The 26954-nt window shown below is 29.5% G+C and overlaps 1 protein-coding gene across 1 annotated transcript in view; it reads left to right on the top strand.

The window, feature by feature from the left end:
- Window positions 1-1896: 1896 nt before the first annotated feature.
- LOC108917307 (rhophilin-2) overlaps window positions 1897-26954 on the top strand; it is a 222751-nt gene continuing 197693 nt past the window's right edge. Inside the window, exon 1 of the mRNA XM_018723844.2 lies at window positions 1897-2306. Within this exon, the coding sequence (XP_018579360.1) occupies window positions 2226-2306 (81 nt within the window). The 5' untranslated portion in view covers window positions 1897-2225. The remainder of the gene's footprint in view (window positions 2307-26954) is intronic.

The following is a 26954-nucleotide window of genomic DNA, read 5'->3' as shown; positions in this document are numbered from 1 at the left end:
CGTAGAAGTAACAAATCGTAGAGAAAGACCTCGATTTGATGCCCGTTTAGCGTAATGGCAACAATGCATTGCTCTGCGATTATAGACTTTAATAAGTGGCATTTAGAGAGGTTAGAAATTTCAAAATATGAAATATGCAAATTAGCTGTAAAAATGAGATAAATGTGTCTTTTACAAGATTTAGCGCAGGTATAAAAAGTGGAATTTACGCACAGTTGACTTGCAGATGTGTTTTGATAGGAAATCCCATGTTCGGTAAATTTAATTGTACCTACCTACTAGATTGTATAGTTTAGTTTAAAAATACATTCATTTTGCTATAATCTTTCGAGAAGGTCAGTGCTGAAAAATATTAAAGATGTCAGTTCCGACTCCAATAAAGAAAAAAACTTCTACAGAGCAGCTGAACTACATGGTAGATTTCATTACGCTGCACAAAATTTTACTTCATGGTAAAACTAAGCCCTTTGATAGAGAATATTATAAACCATGCACAAATTAGATTATTAAATAAAAAATATACCTATACACGTACGTATAGACGTACAAATATTTTATAATTTTGTGATTTAAAACACGAAAAACAAAAAGGATGTTGTGTTTCGAGGTTACGCTTAACTCAAACTGACACATCTAACACAACAACGCATGCGTACCGATCTCGATATCTAAGACTACCACTTCGACAGAGTTTGACCGATCGACGTCGATTTCTACCAACAACTTCGATAGTAGACGTCGAAACAAGTTATAGAATACCGACGGTGCCCAATTCTGATTTGAAGGGTTTTATACATTTCTATTCGATTAGGAGTTACAGAATAGGGCTGATTGATGCTTCAATATTCGTGTCACTCGTTCACCCATGCCGTACTTTACTCCCGTGTTGATCGCCTCGTTGCCATGACAACCGCCGTAAACAACGCTTCGAAGAGAAGCGGAATACAGAGTGATTTCGATCTGCGTCACTTGTGCATACTGTACGTTGTATGGTACGAGGTTGATGTTCGCGTTCAACGAAGGCAATGCTTGTTTAGAAGGCGTTCCGTGCAACTATTCTTTTTATTTCTGCGTATTAAACAAACAAACACAATACATTTTCAATATAGAATTATACCTAAATTATAACATTTATATAAAATTAAAAATAATTTTAAATTGCACAACCAAACGGAAATTTTAGGTGAAGCGGTGCGTCACTTGCGTCACCTGACGAGCCGCCACTGCCCCGTAGGCAAGTACCAACATACAAAAAATTAATGTATAATTTTTAAGCAAAATTTTCATGTTCTGAAAATTTTTCATTAAAAAAAGCAGTTTTTCTTGTAAATGGGTTTTTTGAAAATTTTTAGATTATATGGTACTACCTCCAATCAATCCCATACACTTTACTAATTGTAAGTGTCGAATGTTTACTAATAAAATCTGTAAATTTTCCAGTGTCTCATTAGAGTGCCATATTTAATAGAGACGAAAATTTACTTTATTAAAAAAAATCGCTAATTCAGTATAACTTTCATAGTTTTAGATGATTTTGTCGATTTGTGTAAAAAATATTTTCAGTTAGTTTGATAGGTAATAAAATTGCACTAATTTGTAACAAATTAGAATTGTTGAGAAACGGTGAAATAGTTAATGGAATCTGATAAGAGAATATGGTTCTAAAAAACGTTTTTAGTTTGCCTCTGTGATCATAAAAAATTAGTATTAATGTATAAGGTTTTATTGTTTCAAAATATAATAAACGTCGTCTTATGGATAAGTTTTCTGTGATTACGCAACTACTTCAACAATAAAGGAACAGAGTACAGCACACCGCGCTTTATCATGGAACGACTGTAACTAATAAATGTAGGTGGCTGTGCAATTGCAACATAGACGGCTGTTTGTATCCACTGCAGTGTATACGATATTGTTTTGTTTACCTGTGCCGGTGCGCAGTCCGTAATAACTTTGTGAGTTAACCTAAAACGCCGGAGTGAACCCCATTGTACTTCGCGGCATCAAACTCTTCACACGGAAAGAGGCGCGCTGTTTTTAAATTCGAACTCTAGTCGAAGTGGGTCACGCAGATTTGATTTATTTGTTCATCAGGTTTTCTCAATTGCTGTAATTACTTATTGATCAAGTAGTGTCGGTATAGATTTGCTAGCAAGAAGTGGAATTACGGTACCTTCTACGTACATGTGTTTGTGTTTGCAAGTGTGTGATAATAAAATGTGAAAATGTGTGATACCAATAAAACTACTGAGGATAGTGTCTACATTGAAGACTTCGATGATGTGCCTAGGAGACCTTTTATAAGGGTATGTTTACCATTAAGTTACTATTCCCCGATAGAGTAAATATTTGCTTAATATACCTCGATTTACATTTCAATGGTTGGTCGATTGTACCTACTATTTAATTTTACGATTTAGCAGATTTAGTATGAAAAATATGAACTGGCCTTTTGACCAAGGGATTTTTTTCTGTTAAATAATAATAATACCTAATAATAATAATAATAATAATTCGTACGTACTTTCAATAATATCAATTGTATATTGACATAATAATTGCTTTTCAGCTTGAATATAAATATTTATTTAATATAACATGTTAAATAGTAATAATAATGTATCTAAATGTGGAAATAGTGTTTGCCTTAAAAGGTTTATGGTAATTGGGAAAGGAAATACCCAGATCTCAGTTACTGTACTTCAAATTCTATAGCTGTGTCAAATTCGTTTAAAGTTATTTTATTCCATTGTTCAAGTGGTAAATAATTTGAATTAAAATTCCTAATACAACAATATTTTCCAGACCAATTAATATTTTTGATATATCTATGAGGAAAAAGGTATCCTATAATATCTTGAAATTATTTTGTGGATTGTGACACATAATCGTTTGTAAGTCTTAACTGGCATTGAGTGAATGAAGACACAGTTTAATCGCTTAGTTATACAAGGTGTCTTTTAAGTTTCAGGCTAAAAAGTCTTAATAAACCAGGAGGCTAAAACCACTGATTTTCGAATACAAAGTATTGAAATTATAAAAAAAAACGTATATGTTTTACGTACTCCAATGAAATTTGGATTAATGGTGTGTCTAACTAGTGATGAAATTAGTGGGACTCACTGTCATTGAAAGTTTCAAAATTTTTATATCACTGTTGCTCTTTTTTATATAGGTCAGTATCAGTAATTATATTATTATATATTTTATACATTTTGTTCGAAGAGCGGGTCGTTTTCGAGTTATTTTTTAAATTTAAAATTAGCTTACCCCACAGTTGAATAAATCGAAAATAACTCCAAAACTATATGAGAATAATATTGTTCTAAATACAATTTTAAATAAAGTATAATTATCAAAAAAATCCAATACACTTTATTTGCTAATCGATTAGTTTTAGAGATATTTTAAATTTGTGAAAAGTTTTTTCTAAAGTAAAATAATAAAATCAGAAAATGGCAAATTTCTTCGAATAAAGAATATACTTAAATATTTGTTTTTCGAAATAAAATTAGGAATGAAACTATCCTATGTCTACTTCTAGATCTACAAAAAATATTCAGTATTTTAAATTTTAGGTAGGTATAGAATGTAACATGAAAAAATTATTATGGTATTTTCGGTTATATCGTTATCTTTACATATTTTTATTCATATCAGTTCCCCATAATCAGTAATCATTTTGGTATAAATCAACTTTAGGTCGACCCTAGTAATTAATATCAAATAAGAGGTATTGTTCGGCAATGATGTTTCAATAATATTTTTAAACGAAATAAATTTAGTTTGTGGTTTTACTTCACTGGTTAATTATTATGACTTGTGAATAATACATTAATATCTACCTATAAAATAATATATGTGGGTGCGCTATCGCATTATATATAAGATGAAATTACATTTGCTCAGTCAAAAGCAACAATAATTTATTCAAAAATTGTTTATAAATCCTTAAGATCAACCCGCAAAGGTTATTGCCCTATTAATTCTCTAAAAACTTATCTGTTCAGCTTTATTTGTCTTACAGATATGTCTCGTCTGAAGATAATCTTATAAACATATTTTACAGAAAATTTAAAATGAACTAGTTTCAAAAATTTTTATTTTTATCATTGTCATGATGTAAATAAACAATAATGGTAATAAATATACGAGGCGTCATGGTAAAATGATATGGTATATGGCTACTTTCAACTATTTTCTTCGTGTATCTATACTAACGCCTGGCCTTCCCTTAATTACCAATTTTGATGTAGGTTTAGTGGAATGGTTTTCAGAATTATGTGGTACTGTGCAGGGAGCAGAATTTCTGTCACATCAGTATATCAGCAAAGATTCGAGCAAAGTTAATGCTTGCCTTCGCAGATAAGAAGGGCCCCTTTTAAACCCTTACTAGCAGCATGCACAATAGGTCACAAGACCTAAGTGCTGTAAGTTTTCGCTACAACATGAACATGTTGTATTTTTTACTTGCTAAAGCTAAAAGCTCATACAAAAACAAATTTACTGTTGTGATATAAAATTTGTTGTTGTTTGATAAATATTTCTAGTTCTCGTAATGCTTTTAGTGTTTTCAAATATTTACCTCTAAACCTTAAACCTGGAAATACAGACTGTAAAAATAAAAGTCCTGAAAGTGATGTTTGAGGAAGTTAAAAATATCTAACTTTTTTGCTAACAGCTCGTGGATCCTGCATCACAACAATGTTGTGATGCAGGATGTTTTAAGCGAATTTTTAGTGGTAAACAAATATCTTCGAGGAAATCTCGATAACTATTTATTAGTTACGACTTCCATAACCTTCTTCCGTTGCCAAAGATAAAGTAAATAACGAAACGACGGTATTTTGATAACATGGAAGATAGCTGCTTCCAAATTGTGAAGGATAAACTAGACATATGGTTACTTAAGAAAAGTTACAAGTTGACAATAATATTTAGCAATTAGTGTTTTTACCGCGATAAGTTCCTGAATTTTGTTGTCAGGTATCGTAGGGGTATACGCTTATTATTATAAATGTCATTCTATCCTAGTTTTTGTTGTTTATAGATTTGGGAAAAACATGGCAAAAAGAAATATACAAAATGAAGCATATGATATTAAATTTTGTGGGGAGTGTTCTAAAAAGGTGTACCTAACAAAATAAACTTTTTCAGAATCAAAACTAATTTTCTTACGCTACTTACTTACAGACTATTATGTCATATCTGCATAAAACACCTTTTTAAGATTACAATGATATAAGGTGTGAAGAGGCTAGAATGATTAGGAATATATGACCATTAAAACAATCATAAGAGTAATGCATAATGTTAAGACCACACAGAGCGTTATGTCAACCACGTATAAAGTAAATACATATATGATGCGTATGCTATTTTGATATAGATATGATAGATATTTTTAAAACATGGCTGAGTTGATAAATAATATTGAATTGTTTTTATCTCGGTATATATCTTCATAATATCTAAATTTTTACAACAAAATTAGCCAATAATGTGTGAATGACGTTAATATTTATTGAAATACCGTATCTTACTTTTAAATTTTGTTTGTAATTCCATGTAAATTTTCACCCACATGTCGTCTTGTATATATGACTTCAATATTTATTCGGATTTTTGTTCTACAGATATGAATATTTTCTTATATCTGTGTGGTTGCAATATTGGCTGTTTTTAACTTGTATAATGAACATAGCATAGCATGACGCTCTGTATGGTCTTAGTGTTAGACTTGGTAATAAAGTAACCGATCAATCTGTATAGTGTTAACAAATTATTCTGTAGAATGTTGTAATTAACATATATTTTTTACCCTTAGAATTAGAAAATAGGTTAGATTTAAAATATGGTTCATGTTCCATTAAAAACATCATGTTTAGTTTGCCATTCCTTTTAACACATTCTGTACAACATTTTATCGTTATAAAAAAAATTGTTGATAGTTAAGAATAACGTTTTTTATAAATTTTTTTCTAACCTTAAAATTAAGAAAGTAGCGTAAAAAATTACTATATTCAAACCAGTATTTTAAATGGTTATTAGATTTGCAAACAAAAATCAGTTAAAAACGATCGTAAAATTAACGTGGCAGCAATATCACGAACCTGTATAATAACTGACTTGTGTAGTATCGAAAATGTTTTAGCCTATCTCCTCCTTGACAATGTAGAACAGATACACTTACTGATAAGGTGGCATGAGTCATACCTATTTATTGTTTTCAACGCTTGTATGCCTTATTCCGTTTTAATACTCTAGTGAACACTTTATTTATATTTTTATCTAGATAAAATATTCAGTTAAAGATTTTTTTCCTATTAGATAAATTAGAATTTTTGTAGGTACAGTTATATCGAGGTCAAATTATATCATTGGTCAAATAGTCAATAATTACAAGTAAATTATAATAAGTCCACCATCGTAGTGAAATAAATTCTAATAATCTAGTAATATCCTAACAATAACTTCGCCTTGAAAGAATCTTCATCATGATTGTAACATTCAGATTTCAATTGAACTTTCTATTCTACCTAATAAATAAAAGCCTCAGGATGACTTGCCTTTTTATCAAGGATGTGTTTTTAGTAATGCTGCAAAGGACACAGGGTGACGGGTAAATCCTGATATCATCTCTGTTCTGCCTGATTACCTTTTATTTAAATATAGTGAGTGGAATATTTATAAAATTTTGGAATATATTTTCGAATATATTTTAACTACTTAAAGAAAGAAAGCATCAGTTATATTCCAGTATAGTCAGTTTTATTTAATATAGTTTAATTTTTTTATTGGTGCCAAAATAAGTCAGACAAAATAGGACAGTACATAAAGTAAAAGATAGAACTAAAACATTTAAAAAATTAAAAAACTATAAAATAGTAATAAATTATCCGTCGTAAGTCGATATTACGGATAAATAATAGTTGATCAAGAATTCTTAAAAGCTATAAAATGTTTTATTCAACAGAAATTGTTTTAACCTTTATTTAAAGCTCTTACAATTTAAATCTTTAATTGATTTTGGTAATGCATTATAAAATTTAATATCTCGGTAACTACCATTTCTGATTTTCGTTAGTCTCGCTCGTAGAGTACATATCGTTACTTTTATTAAAAAGATAATGAATATGATTTCTCATAGTATATAATATTCTATATTGCTCTTTACGTGTAACAGACATTTTAGAACGGTATAGAAAAGGTAGTGTTGATATTCGGAGACAATGAACTTTTGTTTGCAGTCATCTGTACATAATATATTTATACCAGGTTATTATTATTGTTACTCTTCTTTGTGAGGCAACTACATCTGCACCTGAGTGGGTCCATATCAATATTGCAGATGATAATACAAAGTGTGTAAGGCTATGATAAGTAATTTTATAGTTTTCATATAAATATTTAGATACTTTTTAGAGACGGGATTTAAAATATATTTGGTTAAGTATTATCTTAGTAGAATTTAAATGTAGTTAATTAGAAAGAAAGAAATTCTGCATTATTAGTCCAGCTTGATGGCCATGTCTATTAAATACACAACTGCGGTTAAACAGGTTTGTATCATCGGCAAATTGCATAGTCACTGAATCACAACTAAATCATTTACACAACAAAGTAAACCGTTGACGTAATTAAGAAAGAGAACCGGACCAAGAACTGAGCCTTGTGGTACTCCTGAAGGATTGATGTAGTATTATTATGGATGAAATTGTTGCATATTACTGAAGTATGAATATATTATACCAATACTGTGAGCAGTGAAAAAATAAGATAATTTATCTATGAGAATTGAATGAGGCACACACTCAAATACTTTGAGAACATACCGGGTGATTCAGTTTGATATTCGCGGCCTCGTATCTCTTTTATTTTAACAAATAGCTATAACAAACCCTATAAATTTTTAAATCGCCGCTCAAACTCTATCAAATGACATTATTACATCGTATCCATGGTAACATATGTCAAAATTGATATAGTCAATTGTTTTTGTTTAAATTGTCAGTATTTTTTATAAATTCTGGAAGATATTTTTTTTCTGCGTTGAACTATATAAGGAACTCTATAGTTTCATTAGAAATATTGCTAGAGAAACAGTAAAAAAGATTAACCCTACTTTCAGTAGCTTTATTCTTAAAAATGATAGCCAGCTGCGGAAGGAACTGAATTTTGACGTTTCTAAATAACGGTTTGTCAAAATAATTGACATTTTGTACCTACTCCATCCTATTCTATCTATAACTAATTATAACATGAATACTTATAGTAACCAAGAAAAACTAGATATGATTTTAATTTATTGAGAGTGCCGAAAGAATGCTAAAATTGCCAGGTTACCAACATCGTTCTCCTCAGAGACAACTTCCATCAGATAAAATTTTCGGAAAGTTAGCCAGGAATTTGGCGGCAAATGGAAGTTTTCAAAAGAAAGGAATGGTTTTTAAACCCAGAAGGGCAAGGCATTCAATAAAGATGTTAAATGGACTGCTAGATCTCCGGATCCCACTCCTATAGATTTCTTTCTTTGGCCTTACCTACAACAAATAGTTTACAGTGATAGATACTGTTCTGTTTTTACAGTGATACTGTAAAAACAGAATGAGTAGAATGTCGGAGATTAAATGAAGAAAAACTAGAATGTGTTAGTAGAGAGGGAGTGATAAACATAGCTATTCTGAAATATATATTTGAAATAAGTATTGTTTTAAATTGTTATATTATTATCGTATTAAAAATACTATATGTTACTTTAACAAACATAGTAACTTGTTTCCGCAGTTGGGGTATCATTTTTCAGAGTAAAGTTACGAAAAGAAGGGTTCATCTTTTTTGCTGTTTTTCTAGTAATATTTTTAATTAAACTTCCTTACATAGCTGAACACAGAAAAAAAATATCTTGCAGAATTGATAGAAAAATATATAGTGCGCCATTTCAACAAAAACAGTTGACTATAGCAATTTTGACATATGTTACTATAGAGACGATCTAATAATGTCATTTGATAGAGTTTGAGCGGCGATTTAAAAATATATAGGGTTTGTTATAGCTATTTGTTAAAATAAAAGAGATACAGGGCCGCGAATACTATATCACCCGGTATATTCTTTTTCCTCAAAACCTGAATTAATTCCTAATACTACTTTTAATGCGTGGTGGTAATAGTTTAAATAACTAAATGGATTTCACAGGATCTAACAACACTTACAGTGTACGATAAAGCAATAAACAAAGAAATCTAAATAAAAAATTTACGTAAATTTGGAACAAATACATTGAAGATGAATTTTTAGAGACAAAACGTCTGAACATGGTTCGAGCTGAGGCAGTACAGTATTGGGGGTCATGAAGGCTTGCAAAAAATGTAATAAAATTTCTAGGGTCGTAATAAAAAAAATGAAGTTGATGATGGTCCTGGAGAGACGAAACGTTACATATAAAAATTGATTATGCCATTCGATAGAGGGCAAAACATTGTCATGAGAAAGTGTCTTTCGTTTTTCAATATCACCTCAAACAAAGCTGAAATGAAACAAAAAAGGATTTCCAAAATTTCGGTTTTTTTCAAATATTTCGAAAACTAATCATGTTCGCCTTGATTTTTTAGAGGTATAATGTTGGTCCCCTGATTACGCAACTTTGCCCCCATTTAAGCTAGTTTGTATTTCTTACCGTTTTCGAGATCCCTGTAGTGAGAAGCGAATTTGTAAGAGCATGTATATTTGTTTCTTTTTTCCACTAAAATTAAGAAATTAAACTGTTTTACTGTTAGGTTCGTTATATAAGGATACTATTTTATTAAATTTAGAGATCAGTCATTCATCAGTTACAGATAGCCGTGTATTTGGCGGGATTCTAGTTTAATTATCATAACTTATAATATTGTTAAATTTGAATCTTAAAACATTTTTTTTTTCATTTTTTTCTAATGGAATTAAACTTTATATTAGATAATGCATCAACAGCTTATATCGCATTGCCTTTTTAATAGATATAGATTGACCTAAATGGGAAAAAAATATTTAATTCAGTTATAAATTTAGGAAGAAATTAAGTTTATTTGTATTAGAATCTTCCAAGGATTCATTATGATGAGTACACTTTAAAATTGAAATATAGTTTTTTCTGGAACTGTGCATTTTAGCGACAAGTAACAAATATACCTTTAATTATTATATCAACAATAACTGCTTGAAATACATTTCATGCTTTCTGAAATAAAAATTTGGTTTTGTGAAAAACGTGTATGCTTCCTAAAATATAGAGCTAAATATAATAGTAATAAACAATTCCTAATTTGAAATAGCAATAACATATTTTGACATTAATGAAATTCTTTTCTTTAAAAGGTTAATGTGTAAAGAAGTACAACTTCTTTTGACCTAAGACTCGACTAGTATGCGTTAAAATATTCTTACAATATACCTACATAGTCAAGATATTTGCAAACGGGAATTCCTTAAGATATAACATGTTTTGAGAAATAATTAGATGTACCGCAGATGAAAATATTTTGCAGAAAATTTCATTACTTATTTACTTGATTCCTACAAATACTAATCACTTCCTGGAAATTTTATTTCTTTTTGAATATCTAATCACTACTGAATACTTCCATCTCCACAAATTTATTTAAAAAATACTATATAATATATGTACATATATTTCCATATTTGTGTAGTTATATTTTTCATATTGATGTGCTGTGATAATTAGGTACCTAAATTTAAATCTCATGAGAAATAATGATAAATACAATGTACATATATATTTATTAGATCTAAATTATGGTTATAGGTCAACAGTTTATGCATGAGATTTTCATTTATTCGCATTTTTTATCACTTTGTGATTAACATAAAATCAGAAGTTGAGAATATTATTTATATTTTTCGCAGAACATATTCTGCAACCTTTCACTTAACAATATACCTAGTTTTTAAAATATTCAAGTTATTCACGTGTGCTGATTCTTAGAAAAACATTTATAAAATACCCATACATCAATATTTTTCCAGTATTGGAATATGTTTCCATAATAACGAAAAGTCTCAATAACATTCACATCGTAGAGCTTCAATAGGTAGTAGAATAGAATATAGAAAAGGTCAACTAACAACTGTACTTCCGCATTGATGAAATGGTTATTTATCCAGTGAGATATAATCACTATGAATTTATATTGACCGAGGATAAGCTTATTAAAAAAATAGTGGTTTAAAATTCAAGCACATGAGTATTTAGTTACATATTTTTGTTGAAACTAAAGGCATATTGTATAATATTTAATACCATTTTATGGAAATTTTGACACAAGTGTGTTAATCCCCAAAATATTCTTGAATCAAATTATAAAAAAATGTCAAGTTTTATCTGCCGATTTTCAAATTTTGTATATATAGCAAAATATGTGTTGCAAGAAACTATACAAGCCTTGGAAAGGAATAATTGAAATGAAATAAAGTAAATATGGCGATGTTGATTTTTAAGTAAAATATTATTTTATCAAGTAAAAATGTTTTCGGAAAACCTATCAATTAAGACAATGCTAGTGATAAGGGCAATTCTGTTAAAATTGAATCAATCATTTAATATGTAATATCTCTACTTTATGAAGTTTTGACAACTTCATTCGTTTTAATAAGTTACGCTATCAGATAAGTCTGGTGCTTACCAACAAATTTGGACGTTTGTAGATTTATTTGAGTATTTCCATCAAATGAAAAGGAAATTTTAATAAAACTTAAGGGGTTGATTTAATAAATTTAGTTTTGCCTAATCACAAATATTTCACATTGAGGAAATATAATTGTTCATGATTACACATAATCATTTTTTGTTTTGTTTCATTACTGCATGCACATTCAGCCAATAGTCATCAAAATTTAAGGAATATTTCGAATCACATTTTCACCGTTTAGTAAAATAAGCGTGGACATAATTCTCTCTCTTTTTCTTTTTTTGTTATTCCTTTGAGTAAAAACCGTTTTTAATGTAAGTAATACTGATGTTCTCCCATTCTAGTATTTAAGGTTTACTATATTGTCAAAATATGCAGCAATTTTTTTAATTTTGTACTTCATTTACCAATGGAAGTTTTTATAAAACTGTCTCCAAAACTAAATTTATATCATTATTTCTGTGGCTGATTTGTTTTGAAGCAACGAATTATTTATTTACTATTTCTATTTCTTTGCAGTGTTACAGAAATACTCAACTGTGATAGAGATTCTATTTGAAACATTTTTAGTATTATTTACAGTTTCACTGATTTTTCCCTTGAAGTTTTTTCCATACCAAAAGTGCAACCAAGTATAGGAAAAGGGTCAGCACAAGGACAACATTTTGAACATTTCTTGTGATGTTGTTTAGTGGAAATCTCTCTCTACGCCACTGGAGTATAATTTGGAATAAGTTCTCTATCCCTACTAAAAAAATGTCATCCCCCAAATTTTATCACGTAATCTTTTTTGCCATTGAAATTACAGGGAAAATAGTATAAATATTTGAAACTTTTAACACCCTGTATCTCCGTAGGGAAGCGTCCTATCAGCAATTTTTATAGGTCAAAACTTGATTATTTTCATCGGAAGAATACGCCACTAAAGTTTGGCTAAACTTATCATTTACACCCTGTATATCCTCACACATCCAAGGTTACGGAGTTATGGGTTTATTGGGTTATGAGATTTTGGGGTTATATACATATATAAACATTCCAACTCACTGTCGTGTGATTTCGGATCCCTGATATATGAGATCTATATTCCCAATCCCATAGAGTTTCATGATTCGGACTCTCCGACGTTCCCCATTATGGGGTTACGGTCGAGGTTACGGTCCAATGATATCACGAATTTGAATGTTTTTCAAAAACCATAACCGCTTTCTAGACGAGTGTGCAGATGTTAGGGTCAAAACACGAACTGATCCAGAAATTCTGAAATCCAGAAATAATTTCATTGTATAGTAAAATAATCGTTTATTTTGAGATAGCAGAATGTTTTTTTTTTTTCATTTTATTGATCATCAATTGTTTTTTCCAAAGCCTATATTGATTCTTGCACAGTAGGCAGTAGGAAAAAGAATTTTCAAAATATTTCAAGAAGTAGGTACCCATCATGGCTCTATATTTGCGCCATGGTACCCATAGATTTTACGACGTCGACACGTTGCATTTACTTATGACGTACAGAATAAATATATATATTTTTAAACAGCCCCTAAAACTGCCAAGTCCGGTGTAATACTTCACTTATAAAATTTGCTTTAGACTTTTGAAAATATTCACCCAGAACTCGAAATTACCAGCTAATCATTTAAATTTTGCCTTGCAAATAATTTGAAACTTAACACAAATAACTATGAGAATGGCCTTCGAACAAACTATTAATCACTAACTATAGTCATAAGAAATTTCTTTACAAACGAAACTTGCACTGAAATATGCAAGAAATGTTGTTTGCTAGAACCAGTTAAATGTGAGGTAAGTCTAGTTCCATTTTTGTCTATAATGCTGTAATCAATTCCAAATTTAATTATTACTTACTCTAACTTAATGTCCAATTTTTGCAGTTAAATAATGTCAATAGGTCGAGTTTTATGATGAAACGTGAATTGTGGTTAATAGTAAATTGTGAGTAATATAATTTATAATACTAAAAGGTATGAAATAAACAGCTTAACTTCGATTTAGTTGAGTCACTAACATAATAGAATTTAAAGGTTAAAGTGCTTAATTCTTGTATGAAATTAAATTTTTCTTTGTATATCCCAAATTTTCTTAGAAATAAGGAGTAAAAAACTTTGTTTCAAGATCCTGGTTCTGTTTAACATTCTTGATAACATGAGATATATGACGTCGTAAATATTATTAAGATATTTATTATTAGTCATTTTAGTTAAAATGTTTAATAACATTATGTATGACAAATAATTTTAAATAGAATGGGCTGTAATAATATATTACATTACATTTTTACTGAATTTGGTATGTTACAACGAAAAAAAATAAATAAAATAATGATAATAATAATAATTAATAATAATTTTTATCTTTACATGTGAGGAAGGAGCAGGAATACCTAGGTATGATGAAGTCTGATGAGTCTTACTTAAATCACAAGTATAACCGGTATAACCGGAAGTGAAAATATATTCATTGAGAAATTCAATTCGAACTCGAAATAATATTTTCAGAAAAAAAAATATCACTCAATATCAATATCAAAATGAAAACGTGTAGGTAAGGGTGTATCACAACTATCTTTCGTTCGATGTATACAGGCTGTTACAAATTCGCTTCTCACTACAGGGATCTCGGAAACGGTAAATGCTACGAAGTAGCTTAAATGGGGGGGGGGGCAATGTTGCGTAAACAGGGGACCAACAATATGCCTCTAAAAAATCAAGGCTAACATGACTAGTTTTCGAAATATTTGTAAAACACCAAAATTTTGGAAATTCGTTTTTGTTTAATTTCAGCCTTGTTTGAGGATATTTTGAAAAACGAAGAACACTTTCTCATGGCCACTTTTTGCTCTCTATCGAATGGCATAATCAATTTTTATATGTAACGTTTCGTCTCTCCAGGACCATCATCAACTTCATTTTTTTAAATACGACCCTGGTAATTTTATTACATTTTTTGCAAGCCTTCAAGACACCCCAATACTGTACTGCCTCAGCCCGAACTAGATACGCAACTTTGCCCTCATTTAAGCTACTTCCTACCTCTTACCGTTTCCGAGATCCTTGTAGTGGGAAGCGAATTTGTAACAGCCTGTATAAGGAAATAATTCAAATTTAAATCAGAGAATTTGTACTAGTAGGTATTATTAAAATGTGAAAAACTGTATACTGGTATTTCTCGATATATTCTTTTTAATAAAAATATTGCCGGCTGCCGATTCCTTATGATTATGCCGGAAGTAACTATGTTAATGTCTTGGTAACTGGAGGCAGGTAGAACATGTGGAAATAAAATGTCTTTGATATGCTTAAATAAACGTATGTTGAAAACTCGGTATGGGATGCTGAATTTAAATCACAACGATATCGTATAACATCGAATATTTAACCTAGAAATTTTTTAGTTGGCACACATCTTTATTTGTTATTGCAATATTATCTACTATTACTATTACTACTAGAATATGTAAAATATTGACATTAAGATTTTTATTTCTTGAGTGGGTCCGCATCTTTTCGACTACCCCATAACTTTTTTATACGCTTATGACTAGCTTCACATTTTGCAATAACTAGTCCATATTTTAAACATTTTTTGTGAAATTTTTAGGTATATGATCTGCAATGGATTTCGACTAAAGAAAATAAAAATTTAATGTTAATTGTTCTGAAAAGCAGGTTGTTCGAGAATTATGTTTTTATATTATGGGGAGTGATCCTATGCATAAAAATATGAAAAAAGTTTGAATATGGTTCCCACAACGATACCAAAGAGTATGCGACTTTTTGAAAATTATTCTAAGAATCAACACCGAAGATTTATTCCTTTTACTCGAAATCCATAACAGATATAAAAGATTAACAAGATACTAAAGAATAATTTGAAATATATTTCGCATATAATATGAGGAAATAGGAAAAAATTTAAAATATAGAGGTTGCACGAATTTCTTCGAAACACCTGAATTTTACATCAAATAATATTTTCCTTAGATAAGAGTCTAAGATCAAAGGTAACTCAACTTCTAGATCGCTAAATGTCTTGGGTCATAAAAGGTGGATGCCTTGTATGTTATAAGGAAAGACTAATGTATTCGGTTTACGAGAAAAGGACAAAATATTATACTATGTAATGTTCAAATTGAGATTAAGTTATACCAGTCATTAATTCATTCCTGACAATGTGCAACGTTAAATAATGATCGATAGATTTTCATGTTCATCCGCATATTGCATGTATTTAATGTCAATACAAAACAAGACAAGACACAACATTTTCGTTTAAAGTAATTATTGAATAATAAATGACACAAAATTGAACCCTGAGGAATCCCGGATAATGCACTAAATTATGTGGACTTAAATCCTGGACATTGAACAAATTGTAGTCTGCCGTGAAGGTAAGATTTGAATAGTAGGTATACACAATTTACTAGAAACACCTACGCGATCAAGTTTGTCAAGAAGAATTTCATGGTGGAGACGATCGAAAGCTTTCGTCACGTCAGTATAAATTACATCAACCTTACCTTGACTATCAAGGGTTTCCTATATGTATTGCATTACTGAAAGTAAATTATTATTGGTGGCTCTGCCTTTCATAAAACCAAGATGAAAAGGACAGATAATATTACGTACATGGTATAGAAAATGGATTACAGTTCCAAAAACTTTATCCAAATTTGAAATTATTACAATTGGACGACAGTTAGATAAGTCGCATTTGCCCGACACATACGCGATAGCTTTCAAGTATTTGGAAAAGAACATGCTTTAAGAATAAATTAAAAAAAATACTAACTTAATTAACACAAATGCGCAATCTTTGATGAAGGGATAGAATTTACAGAATATTTTCAGATGTTTTACACCTCATTTTTAATTATTTTTAAAAACAGAAAAAATTGTTAAGCGCCAGAATTTTGTCTCAGACTAAACAAATGAACATCGCAAAAGTGTCGAAATAAACAGTCTTTTATTTTTTCTTTAATGGCACATCATGTAATTTTTACATATTTGAATAAAAATCTTCTTACCATTGCTATGATACGAAGTTTAATAGATTTATCTCTTATAGTAAGGGAGATATGATAAAAAGAATCGATATCTACATAGCATAATCATCGTGACCATATTTCTCTTTCTGTTAGAGAGCACATTAATTGAACTTTATAACACAAATTATAAGAACTATCCAACTATGTTAAAATATCCAATAAAAAAAAACAAAAGTCTGTTTATTTAGACATGTTGATCTGATGTTTGATAAAAAATAACGTCTTTAGATGGGTTGCAAAATATATAGAAACATATTGTTCCTAAATTGGTTCCTGTTTCTTTTTCTCAATTACGTACCACACTCACTTAAGTTCCTTTAGTATTATTTTTGTAGTTTTATTAAAATATATTTTAATTTAGTTTATCAATAATAATATTGATAAATAAGTAAATTATTAGTATATTGTTTTGAATTTTATTTTGAAAATTCTTGATTAGATGACAGAATCGATAATTAAAAAAAAAGTTTAGTTCGAATTAGAAAAAAATATATGATTTTCGAAAATACCTGCGACGATGTTTAAGGTAGATTTATGAAATTTGTTGGGCCAATAATTTATATAATTAGAGCAAAAATTCTTAATTGGCTTACAAGCACGTCAACCAATAGCGGAGATATGGGTTGCACTGAAATTCTGGAGGCTTTATTAAAAATATGTAGTATCTTCGCCACTGATGTACCTATTTATTAGTCAACTCGGTGATCCCATATTTCTAAATAGATAAATTTGGATTAAGTTTTATTAAATCACGTCAAACGTCTGTAAAGATATTTGAAAAATCTAAACTTTTTTAAATTTCAACTTCTTCTTTAATGAAAACGAAGCCTTTTACACTTCATTCATTCATATGAAAATTTTTTACTTGTAATTATTTGTTTTCTGGTAAACTTTTCCAACTAAAATTTGGATTAGGTATACTTTGTACAAAATAACAAATGCATTTTAAACTGTAGCTGTTAAATGTTTAAATTCAATATTTCACATTGCTATAATTATTAATGATATAATTAGTTTCATCAAACTATGTAAAATTTTAAGCAACAGGCTGTACCTTAAAAGTTGTATTTCGATGAATGATTTTATTAAAATCATCTTATGTAACAATGATGGATTAGATTATAACCTAACAAGATTTATTCATAGGACTCATTAAGTTCAACAATCTTAAGCAAAAAAATCTATTAATAACTACCCACGGCTTGTCACGAAGTACACGATGTCAAAGAGATCAACAAAGAATAAAAATATCCATCACGTAAATCGTGATGTTATCGACTCGTACTGGATGGTTATTGGTGCTGTAAGAATTCTGAGAATTCAACATCTCGATGTTTATATTTTAAAATGTTATCTACGGAACTATGAAAATTTATTTGTCCTCATTTTACTATTTTGCGATATATTTAAAGGTACCTCAATTTTTACAATCTTTGTGCAACGATTGACTGAAATATTTTTTCATTTTCATATTTCCAAAATTCATTTGATGAGTTCTGACAAATTTACAAAATGTTACATACTGTATGTACATTTAGTAGCCCCCTCTTTTACCATAGCCTTACCCTTAGTTACACAAAAAGTTAGTTGTGGAACCGGGACTAAGAAAGTCGCAAACGTGTGGCGCACATATTTTTTTAAGAACTTCATGATCGTTCTTATTACAATTCAAGTCTCCTTAGTTTCTCTATTGAAATCTATTTTGGGTGTAAATGCCAAAAGGTTTCCTCGTATTGGAAGCCTTTTAAATGTGTAAAATAAGTTGGCCTTAGTAGCTATAGGAATATCCAGTTTTGTAAATCTGGTACCTTTTGTTGTACCAGTCGTTTGTATACCTGTATTAGGGTTATTGTTAATTCAACTTATAAATAACTTTCCTTTTAGATCTGTTTTCATAATGAAATTCTAATACGATCAAATCTTCCCTTTAGATTGTTTCATTAACTTGCCTCACGACGTAGTATGACTTATGTTCTTAAATTCTTAAAAATGCTAGGATTACCTACTTACTTTTAATAAGGTTAATTTTAAATGATTTTTAATCAATCCATTTTATTTTATTAAATTCCTATATTAAGAAAAAATGTTTTTTCTTTAAATCGTCATATCTCAAAAACCAAAATAGATAGAGGTAGATTTCTTGATACCAAAATAAAGAGAGCTGTAGAGTTTATTAGTACATATATGTAATAACAGTTTTACAATGACAATTTATTCATGAATAAATTCACGAAGTTCTTCATGAATTAATTCACGATTTTTTCATAAAGGGCTTGGGCTATAGACTTCGTGAATTTCTTTGATCAGATCCATCAACAAATCAAAGTAGCGAATAAATTTGAAATTTCATTCGAAAAAATGTCATACCTTCCACATAATATACGTAATGGTACAACAGCGGTACCGGTTTGAAACTGTTTATTTTGTAAGCAACAGATCAGTAAGAACACTACAAAAATAGTACGACGTCACAAAATTATTTACTTATGCCAATAGTTGAGTTTGTGCTTCTGAACTTCACGAAGAAAGTGCATTACACTTGTCCATTTTCTTCACGAAGCGACTAAATTCGCAATATAAAACAACTATTATAAAATACAGGATTTGAAAAACTACAATATTTTTTGTCTGACTAATGGTAAGGCTGTGATACAAGAAAAGTCCACTAAATGAACTGTACAGTAGGAATAATGAAGATTTTATGTAAAATTATTTTTATATAAACATATATACAATGTATTCTAACCTCCAACTCATCCCATACAATACTCTTCAACATTAATTATGTATACATTTGGCAACTAATTCTTATTCCGATGTATTGGCTAAAAAATGGTAATAATGAATAACTATAAATAATTTCGTCACATTATCTTTTACAGTTTTGTAATTTTATCAGAATATATAAGTAGTAGGTCAGGATAAGTAAAAACAAAAACAGATTTTCTGTTATGTTAAAATACACATAAAATAATAGGTATTTGAATTCAATTGGGTACTGGTTATATTGTCACCCCACCTAAACTTTCTTATTTTTCATTAAAAAAGGATTGTTACCAAGGATTATTGTTTATGTAACTAGGGATGCCTAGGTTCCTTTTTTAACTCGTTTCAAAAACGAAAACATATTGATTTTCGAAACGTTAACTTATTATCTCAACCTTTTCAATCTTGAATAACCATTCTATTCAAATTTGGGATAAAACAAGGTGTTCTATTAATAGACCAAGCAAATTAAATTTTTACTCGAAAAAAGTCCTATCCGCGAGATTATTGTAAAATTGTCTAAAGGAACATAATACAAGACATCTCTCATCTCGTGAGTCAAAAACTAAAAGCTAACTTTTCAATTTAAACAAATAAGTGAGGAAAACAGTGTTTCACTTTGCAGGGAAAACCGTCAATTTTAGCTCACATACAGTTTATAGGGAGTAAAATTATCTACAAAATGAGACTTGTTAAATTAATTTGAATTAACTTTTCTCGCGCTCGCGACTCTCTTGGACGAGCTTCCCCCACCACCACGCCGCCGGACAGTTTACTTAGCGAATATACCTTCTCTTTAAAGGGCTCGTGAGTCGTTAATTTTCCACATTTTTCAATGCAATTTACGGGAAATCGTAGTTTACGTCGTAAATATTTTGCGAAATATTCAAGTCTTAATATTTATAAACAATTGCGCTACGATTTAAAAAAAAATCTTATCTTGGCTCCTGTTGGTCGTAGAGAGTACTTTTTTATTTTAAAATTGTATTTTTTTGCCAGCTATCCATTGCATCTATTTTCGGTGAAATAGAATAAATAGCAACAATGTTATTCAAATTGTTTATAAGCGAAAAACGCACAACGGTTTTTTAATGCACAATTTGAGAATGTTAATGTCAAAAAACGGTGATATTTTTTAATACGTCACTTAATTACGTCTTTAAGATTGCAATGACGCTTTCAGAATCATATTTGGTTGAAAATTAACGCCTGTACAGAGGCTTAAAGTTCATAACTTTTGGAGCCTCGGTTATAAACAAATATAATTATGCGAAAACTATTGCACCTACAGCGCCCCACTTTTGGCACACTTTTGAAGTATGACAAAACCCTCAACTTGTTTTAGGTAAAAAATGGTCACTTTTCTTGTTTTTTGCAATAACTTTTTTGTTATTAACCGATTTTAATTTAACAAGTCTCATTTTGTAGATAATTTTACTCCCTATGAGCTGTATGTGAGTCAGTTTTCGCTAAAATTGATGGTTTTCCCTGTAAAGTGAAAAAACTGTTTTCCTCTCTTATTTGTTTAAATAGAAAAGTTAGCTTATAAAAGTTTTTGACTCACGAGATGAGAGATGTCTTGTATTATGTTCCTTTAGACAATTTTACAATAATCTCGCGGTTAGGACTTTTTTCGAATTTCTCTTTTATTTTCGCTAATTTTCCTGGTGTCACATCCTCTAGAAAATTCATTATCGTCGACATTTATATTTAGCATTTTTTTTTCTAAACATAAAAACCAAATAGTTAAGGGTAATAAGGAGCAGGGATTGGCTACAGGTTTATTTTTGTTGAATTATTGTACTACAGCCTAAAGTAATGTCTAATTCACAAGGTTATTGACTTATTCGAATAATGGAAGGTGGGTATAACAACTTAGCATTGAAATTTATTTTTCTTAGTAAATGACGTAAGATGTAATCAATTTTATCTATATCTACTTATAGGTATTTTCGTACTTGATACAGATATTGATTTATTTATGTTGGGAACAAATTCAGTTTTCTGTTTTCTTAAATAAATATATAGGTAATAAAAATATCGTAAAAAACAAAATATATTCATTTCCTTAAAATTTTAAATAACACAGACCGGGTTGCCATAATAATAAGATCGATATTCAGTTGTTTCTTTCAGTAGAAAAATCTGATGATGGTGATGATGAGAATCCTTTGATTTGATGGACGAAAGAATATATATAGGGTGATTCACAAATGGTGACCAAAAATGAAACCAGGTAATCTTTGGTGAATTTTAATGGGAGTCTTTCCTATAAAGTTTTTATCTTCGTTAAAAAGATACAAGAAAATATTCTTAATTTTTTAAAATAATTTATAACTAGTAAGTGAAATAATTTGAAATTGGCACACGTATTTATGTAAACATTGTCCAAAATCTGAGAGCTTTTCCTAAAATTTACATGCTCCAATGGCGGAGCTACAGGACATCGGTGGCATATTTTTTTAAATAAAATAGTTTAAATAAGTTTTTCGAAAAAATCTGATTTTCGAGTAAAACTTAAAAAAATAACTGAAAACAGTTTTACTTAAATAACATGACAAGCACTAATCATTCATTAGTCATCATTTTAATGATTTTATATGAGTAAATGCTCAAAAATACCTCCATTTGCAACACAGGCGCGACATCTTTTTAATAATGAAAATATAATTTGTTCGAAATGTATGGTTGTTTGAATCTGATGAAAACCATTATTTTTTCTTTCTTCTAACTGCTCAAGTATATTAATTTCTTCACTGTATACCAGCCATTTAACAGCACTTCTCAAAAAGAACTCCAAGTGATGTCTGCTGTTTTCAGTTCGTTTTTTAAATTTTACTCGAAAATCAGGCTTTTTCGAAAAACATAAGAGAGTAGTAATTTGCAGAAACTTGAAAGACGAATCCGAATCACTAAAGAATAGGAGGTATCATTTTTGGTCACCCTGTATATAGATATTTTTTTATAACAATACATGATTTCCGCGAAAAATGCATGGAAAAAATAAAGGAAATGTTCGTAAACATTAATTTAGGCATACCAACAACAACAANTATATATAGGGTGATTCACAAATGGTGACCAAAAATGAAACCAGGTAATCTTTGGTGAATTTTAATGGGAGTCTTTCCTATAAAGTTTTTATCTTCGTTAAAAAGATACAAGAAAATATTTTTAATTTTTTAAAATAATTTATAACTAGTAAGTGAAATAATTTGAAATTGGGCACACGTATTTATGTAAACATTGTCCAACATCTAAGAGCTTTTCCTAAAATTTACATGCTTCAATGGCGGAGATACAAGTATATTAATTTATTCACTGTATACCAGCCACTCAGCAGCACTTCTCAAAAAGAACTCCAAGTGATGTCTGGTGTTTTCAGTTCGTTTTTTAAATTTTACTCGAAAATCGGGCTTTTTCGAAAAACATAAGAGAGTAGTAATTTGCAGAAACTTGGAAGACGAATCCGAATCACTAAAGAATACGAGGTATCATTTTTGGTCACCAATTGTGAATCATCCTGTATATAGATATTTTTTTTATAACAATACATGATTTCCGCGAAAAATGCATGGAAAAAATAAAGGTAAAGGTAAAGCTCGTAAACATTAATTTAGGCATACCAACAACAACAATTATGTCCTCATAGAGATAAATGTCATTTAATATAAAAATCTTATTATTATCACTTCACGGGGTAGCAAAAAACCTGATGCATTGATGACGGAGTTGCGGCTTGTGGCGGTTTTTTATGAGACGCCCGGTGAATATTTTTGCAGTTAATTTAAAATATTCCTTTTTTTATCTAATAGGTAGGTATCTAATTAGCTTTTATTAACATTAGATAACATAAAAGTATATTTATATTAAATAAAAAATCTTTTACAAACGAAAGACGACGCCCATTGTCTACTCTCAGATTTTACTAAGACATGCAGATCTCTATCAATGACTCAGTATGCCTATATAATAGTGAGTCATATATACAGGCCATTTCAACAGCAAATTGGTAACATTTCATGAAAGGAACACACATATTTCATACTCACAGGGAAACTATTAGAGGTAAGGACGATAATGGTATTACAATATTTTTCTGCAGTCGGGATATTCAAATGTAAATCTTCACTGGAAAAAACCTACTCATATTTATGGCATGTGGATAGACTTTCCTTGGAATACTCAGAAAAAGTTGTAAGCAGCTACGGTAGAAGGTTTTAATGTAAAGGTATCCATTTAATTGAGGATTGAAATTACTAATTTTCAACGTATGTATAAATATATGGGAATATATGTATTATGTAGTAAAATGACGCATATCTTCAATAGTTCTAATTTCATTATGTCTCAAAATATTAAATTCGCTGTTACTTTGACCAATATCCTCGTAGAAATATATTTCTGAAAAAATTGTTTAGAAATTCCGTTTAATCCACCGAAAATACTTGCAGAATGTGATAAGAAACAAAAGGAACTGGTATTACACAAATTGACGGACTACTTTAGAATCCGGTATATTTGCAAAATGTCATTGATTTGCAAACTTTTCAATCATCAATTATTAAATAGTGGTACTGCTACTTACAACATAATTTTCTCATAGCTTAGCCAATTTTAACCTACATCTACCTACTATCCTAATCAATATTCAATGCCACTGTGTATCAGTTATTGGGTAAATTCTGCATTTGCAATAATTATAAATTTAAATTCGTATTTTGATGCGTTGAACAGAAATTAAAAAAAAAATACCATGCATTGTAAAGTAACGTCACGTTTTGTAAATCATCACAGTAATTTTAATTAGAGTTGAGCATTTAATATTACTCATACTTTTATATATACTTATTTATCGTGTATAAATAAATAAATTATGTACATGTTTACAACTATAAGCCACACCTAAAATTGTGGAATTTAATTTTAGGAAGGCAACACGACTTGATTACAATGTAGGTACATAGAATCGGTTGCTATGCTATTTTTCTTCAAAATTTAGGGCTTACCACCTTCTCAAAGTGTTACAGTAACCTAAAGTTAATAAATGTAGTACATACACCTTAAAAATATATAGAAAACATTTTTGTTTTGTAGATACAACCAAATTCATATTAGTGAATTATTTTTGGGATAGGAATATTCCTACGAGTGATGGCACTTGTTTTTTGAAATAAATTATATTAATTTCTCTAGACGCATGAGAAGTCGTCACATGTACTGTATTTATTTTAAAAGTACATATTATCTTATCTCATTATAGTAGTAATAAAATTTTAAAAAAATTTGATTAGAAATATTTCCTACATTTAATTTATATATTCTTTTCGTTAAGTTATTTTTTATCTTCTAAAATCTACCTTTATTCTATTTAATTGATTGATTTTTGTTAAAATTCACACAATTTCGGTTCGGATATCTGCATTCGTTTCACTGCTATATTTTGTTGCTGTCTTCACACCGGTAAAAATCAAGTGGTTTTTAATGTGGGGTTTACTCTCCAATCCCAAGTTTCCATATCCAGCTAAAAATGCAAAGAAAATCTAAAAAGTAAAATATTGTATACCTACTTCAAAACAAAGTTCAACAGTTAACTTATTCACTTTTATTTATTTTTGTCTGTGCTAGGTAATGTACACTAAACTGTTAGTGCAGGGGTGCCCTTTTTTTAAATAAAAAAGTTATTTAACTCATTTTTTCACCCCTTATTATATTACTCATTAATTCATAAAATAAACTACAACTCAAGAAATTAGTTTGGATTCCACCAAACTAATATTATTAATATTATTAGTGATTAGAAAGTACCAGCTATGCATCTGTAGTCGTCAAAGGAGTTCACTACTGCATGCCATTCTAAATTAGGTACTTGGATGCACCTCTCTTAAAACACTTTATTCTCATAAAATTTAGTATATATTCGATTCAGTAATAGACAACTTGCGCGAAAATTTATTTATTTATTTATTAAAACTGCATAAATTTGTAGTATATCGTTGTCATCGGCAACAATTATTAGCCGTGGTAAATAAAATAATTTTTTAATGCTACAAATTAATTGTAGATATTTAAAATTATGTCGAATTTTAAGTTTTGGCACGTGATCAAAAATGTTTTGTGACGTGCTCGTTCTTTAGAACCGTCCTGTCCCTATCATCCATTTTCTCGATTCTCTATCGCGTTAAATGACGTCACAAATTAGCAGGCCCCAAAACACCCGTTTAAAACATTTATTTTGCGCACCAAATTTTCATAATTAATTTTTAATTAACAACCTCTGAAATATATCATGATTATATAAGATTATAAATTATTTTTGACATTTAATTAATCATTATTATAAATATTTTTTAGCTTAATAAATTAAAGGAGTGAAGAAAGTGGTTGTTATTGTTAATTAGTGGCAGTTGGATATTTAAATATCCAAATGTTTATTTTTCAGATACTAAAAAAAGTAAACTACTTTTCCTGCTTAATATTTTCATGACAAATTAGTAGAACACTTACTCATAGAAACTTCAAATGGTATAATTTTATATTATTATTTGGAAAGCATTCGTTAACTAAAAAGTTTGGTCAAATTTTAATTATGGATTATGCTGCAAAAATTTACCAAAAAAATCCTGTAATTTGTCTGAAAATGCTTTTTCTTCGCTTTGCAGAGTAGTAAAAATTGCCATATAGATGATATGTTTTCTTAATTATAGATAACGTGATAGCTTATTGCTCGTTATTTCTTAAATAGCTGGTCGTCACGACACTTTTAATAATGATTGAATATCACATGCGTATAGATATACGTATGTGATATACAATTTTACCATTTAACTCAATGACAGTGGATCCTAACGTCATGCGACATGCAGCACAAGTAATTTTGCAAAACCTTAGTGTTCTATAATAACAAGACGTCCAACTTGGAATATCTTGGAAAACAGAAAAATTGCAAAAGAAACTGATTAAATTCACCCTCAAATCTAAGCTCCTGATTATAGAAAACTGAGACATGTAGATGCATTTATTGACAAGAAAATAATGTTACACATTAAATTTGAACGAAATCGTTTCATCGGTTTTCTTGTGTAATTTAAAAAAATATGATATTTTTTCTTTAACACCTTTTATCCCTAAAACAAATAGTTTCCGTAAACATGTTTATAGGGACTTTTTGTCATTAATTTGTGACGTAGAATCCACCAGAATTACTATTTAGGTACATTATTTTTTCCGAGGATGAATAATAAAGGCGATATTCCAACTCAGTGACAAATACTAATATCAAAGCCATGGTAACATAGCTAGGATTTATGTAGAGGATAAGACCACAAATGCCTCATTGGATGAAAAAATACTTCAGTTTTGAACTACAGTCAGTAGGAAGTCAAGTTCAGTATCATCACAAACTACTTCTCAACTTGAAAATTGTCTATAAA

The sequence above is a fragment of the Anoplophora glabripennis genome, unplaced genomic scaffold, assembly GCF_000390285.2.
Source record: "Anoplophora glabripennis isolate ALB-LARVAE unplaced genomic scaffold, Agla_2.0 scaffold22, whole genome shotgun sequence".
Lineage (NCBI taxonomy): Eukaryota > Metazoa > Arthropoda > Insecta > Coleoptera > Cerambycidae > Anoplophora > Anoplophora glabripennis.
This window is presented reverse-complemented; position numbering and strand designations above follow the sequence as displayed.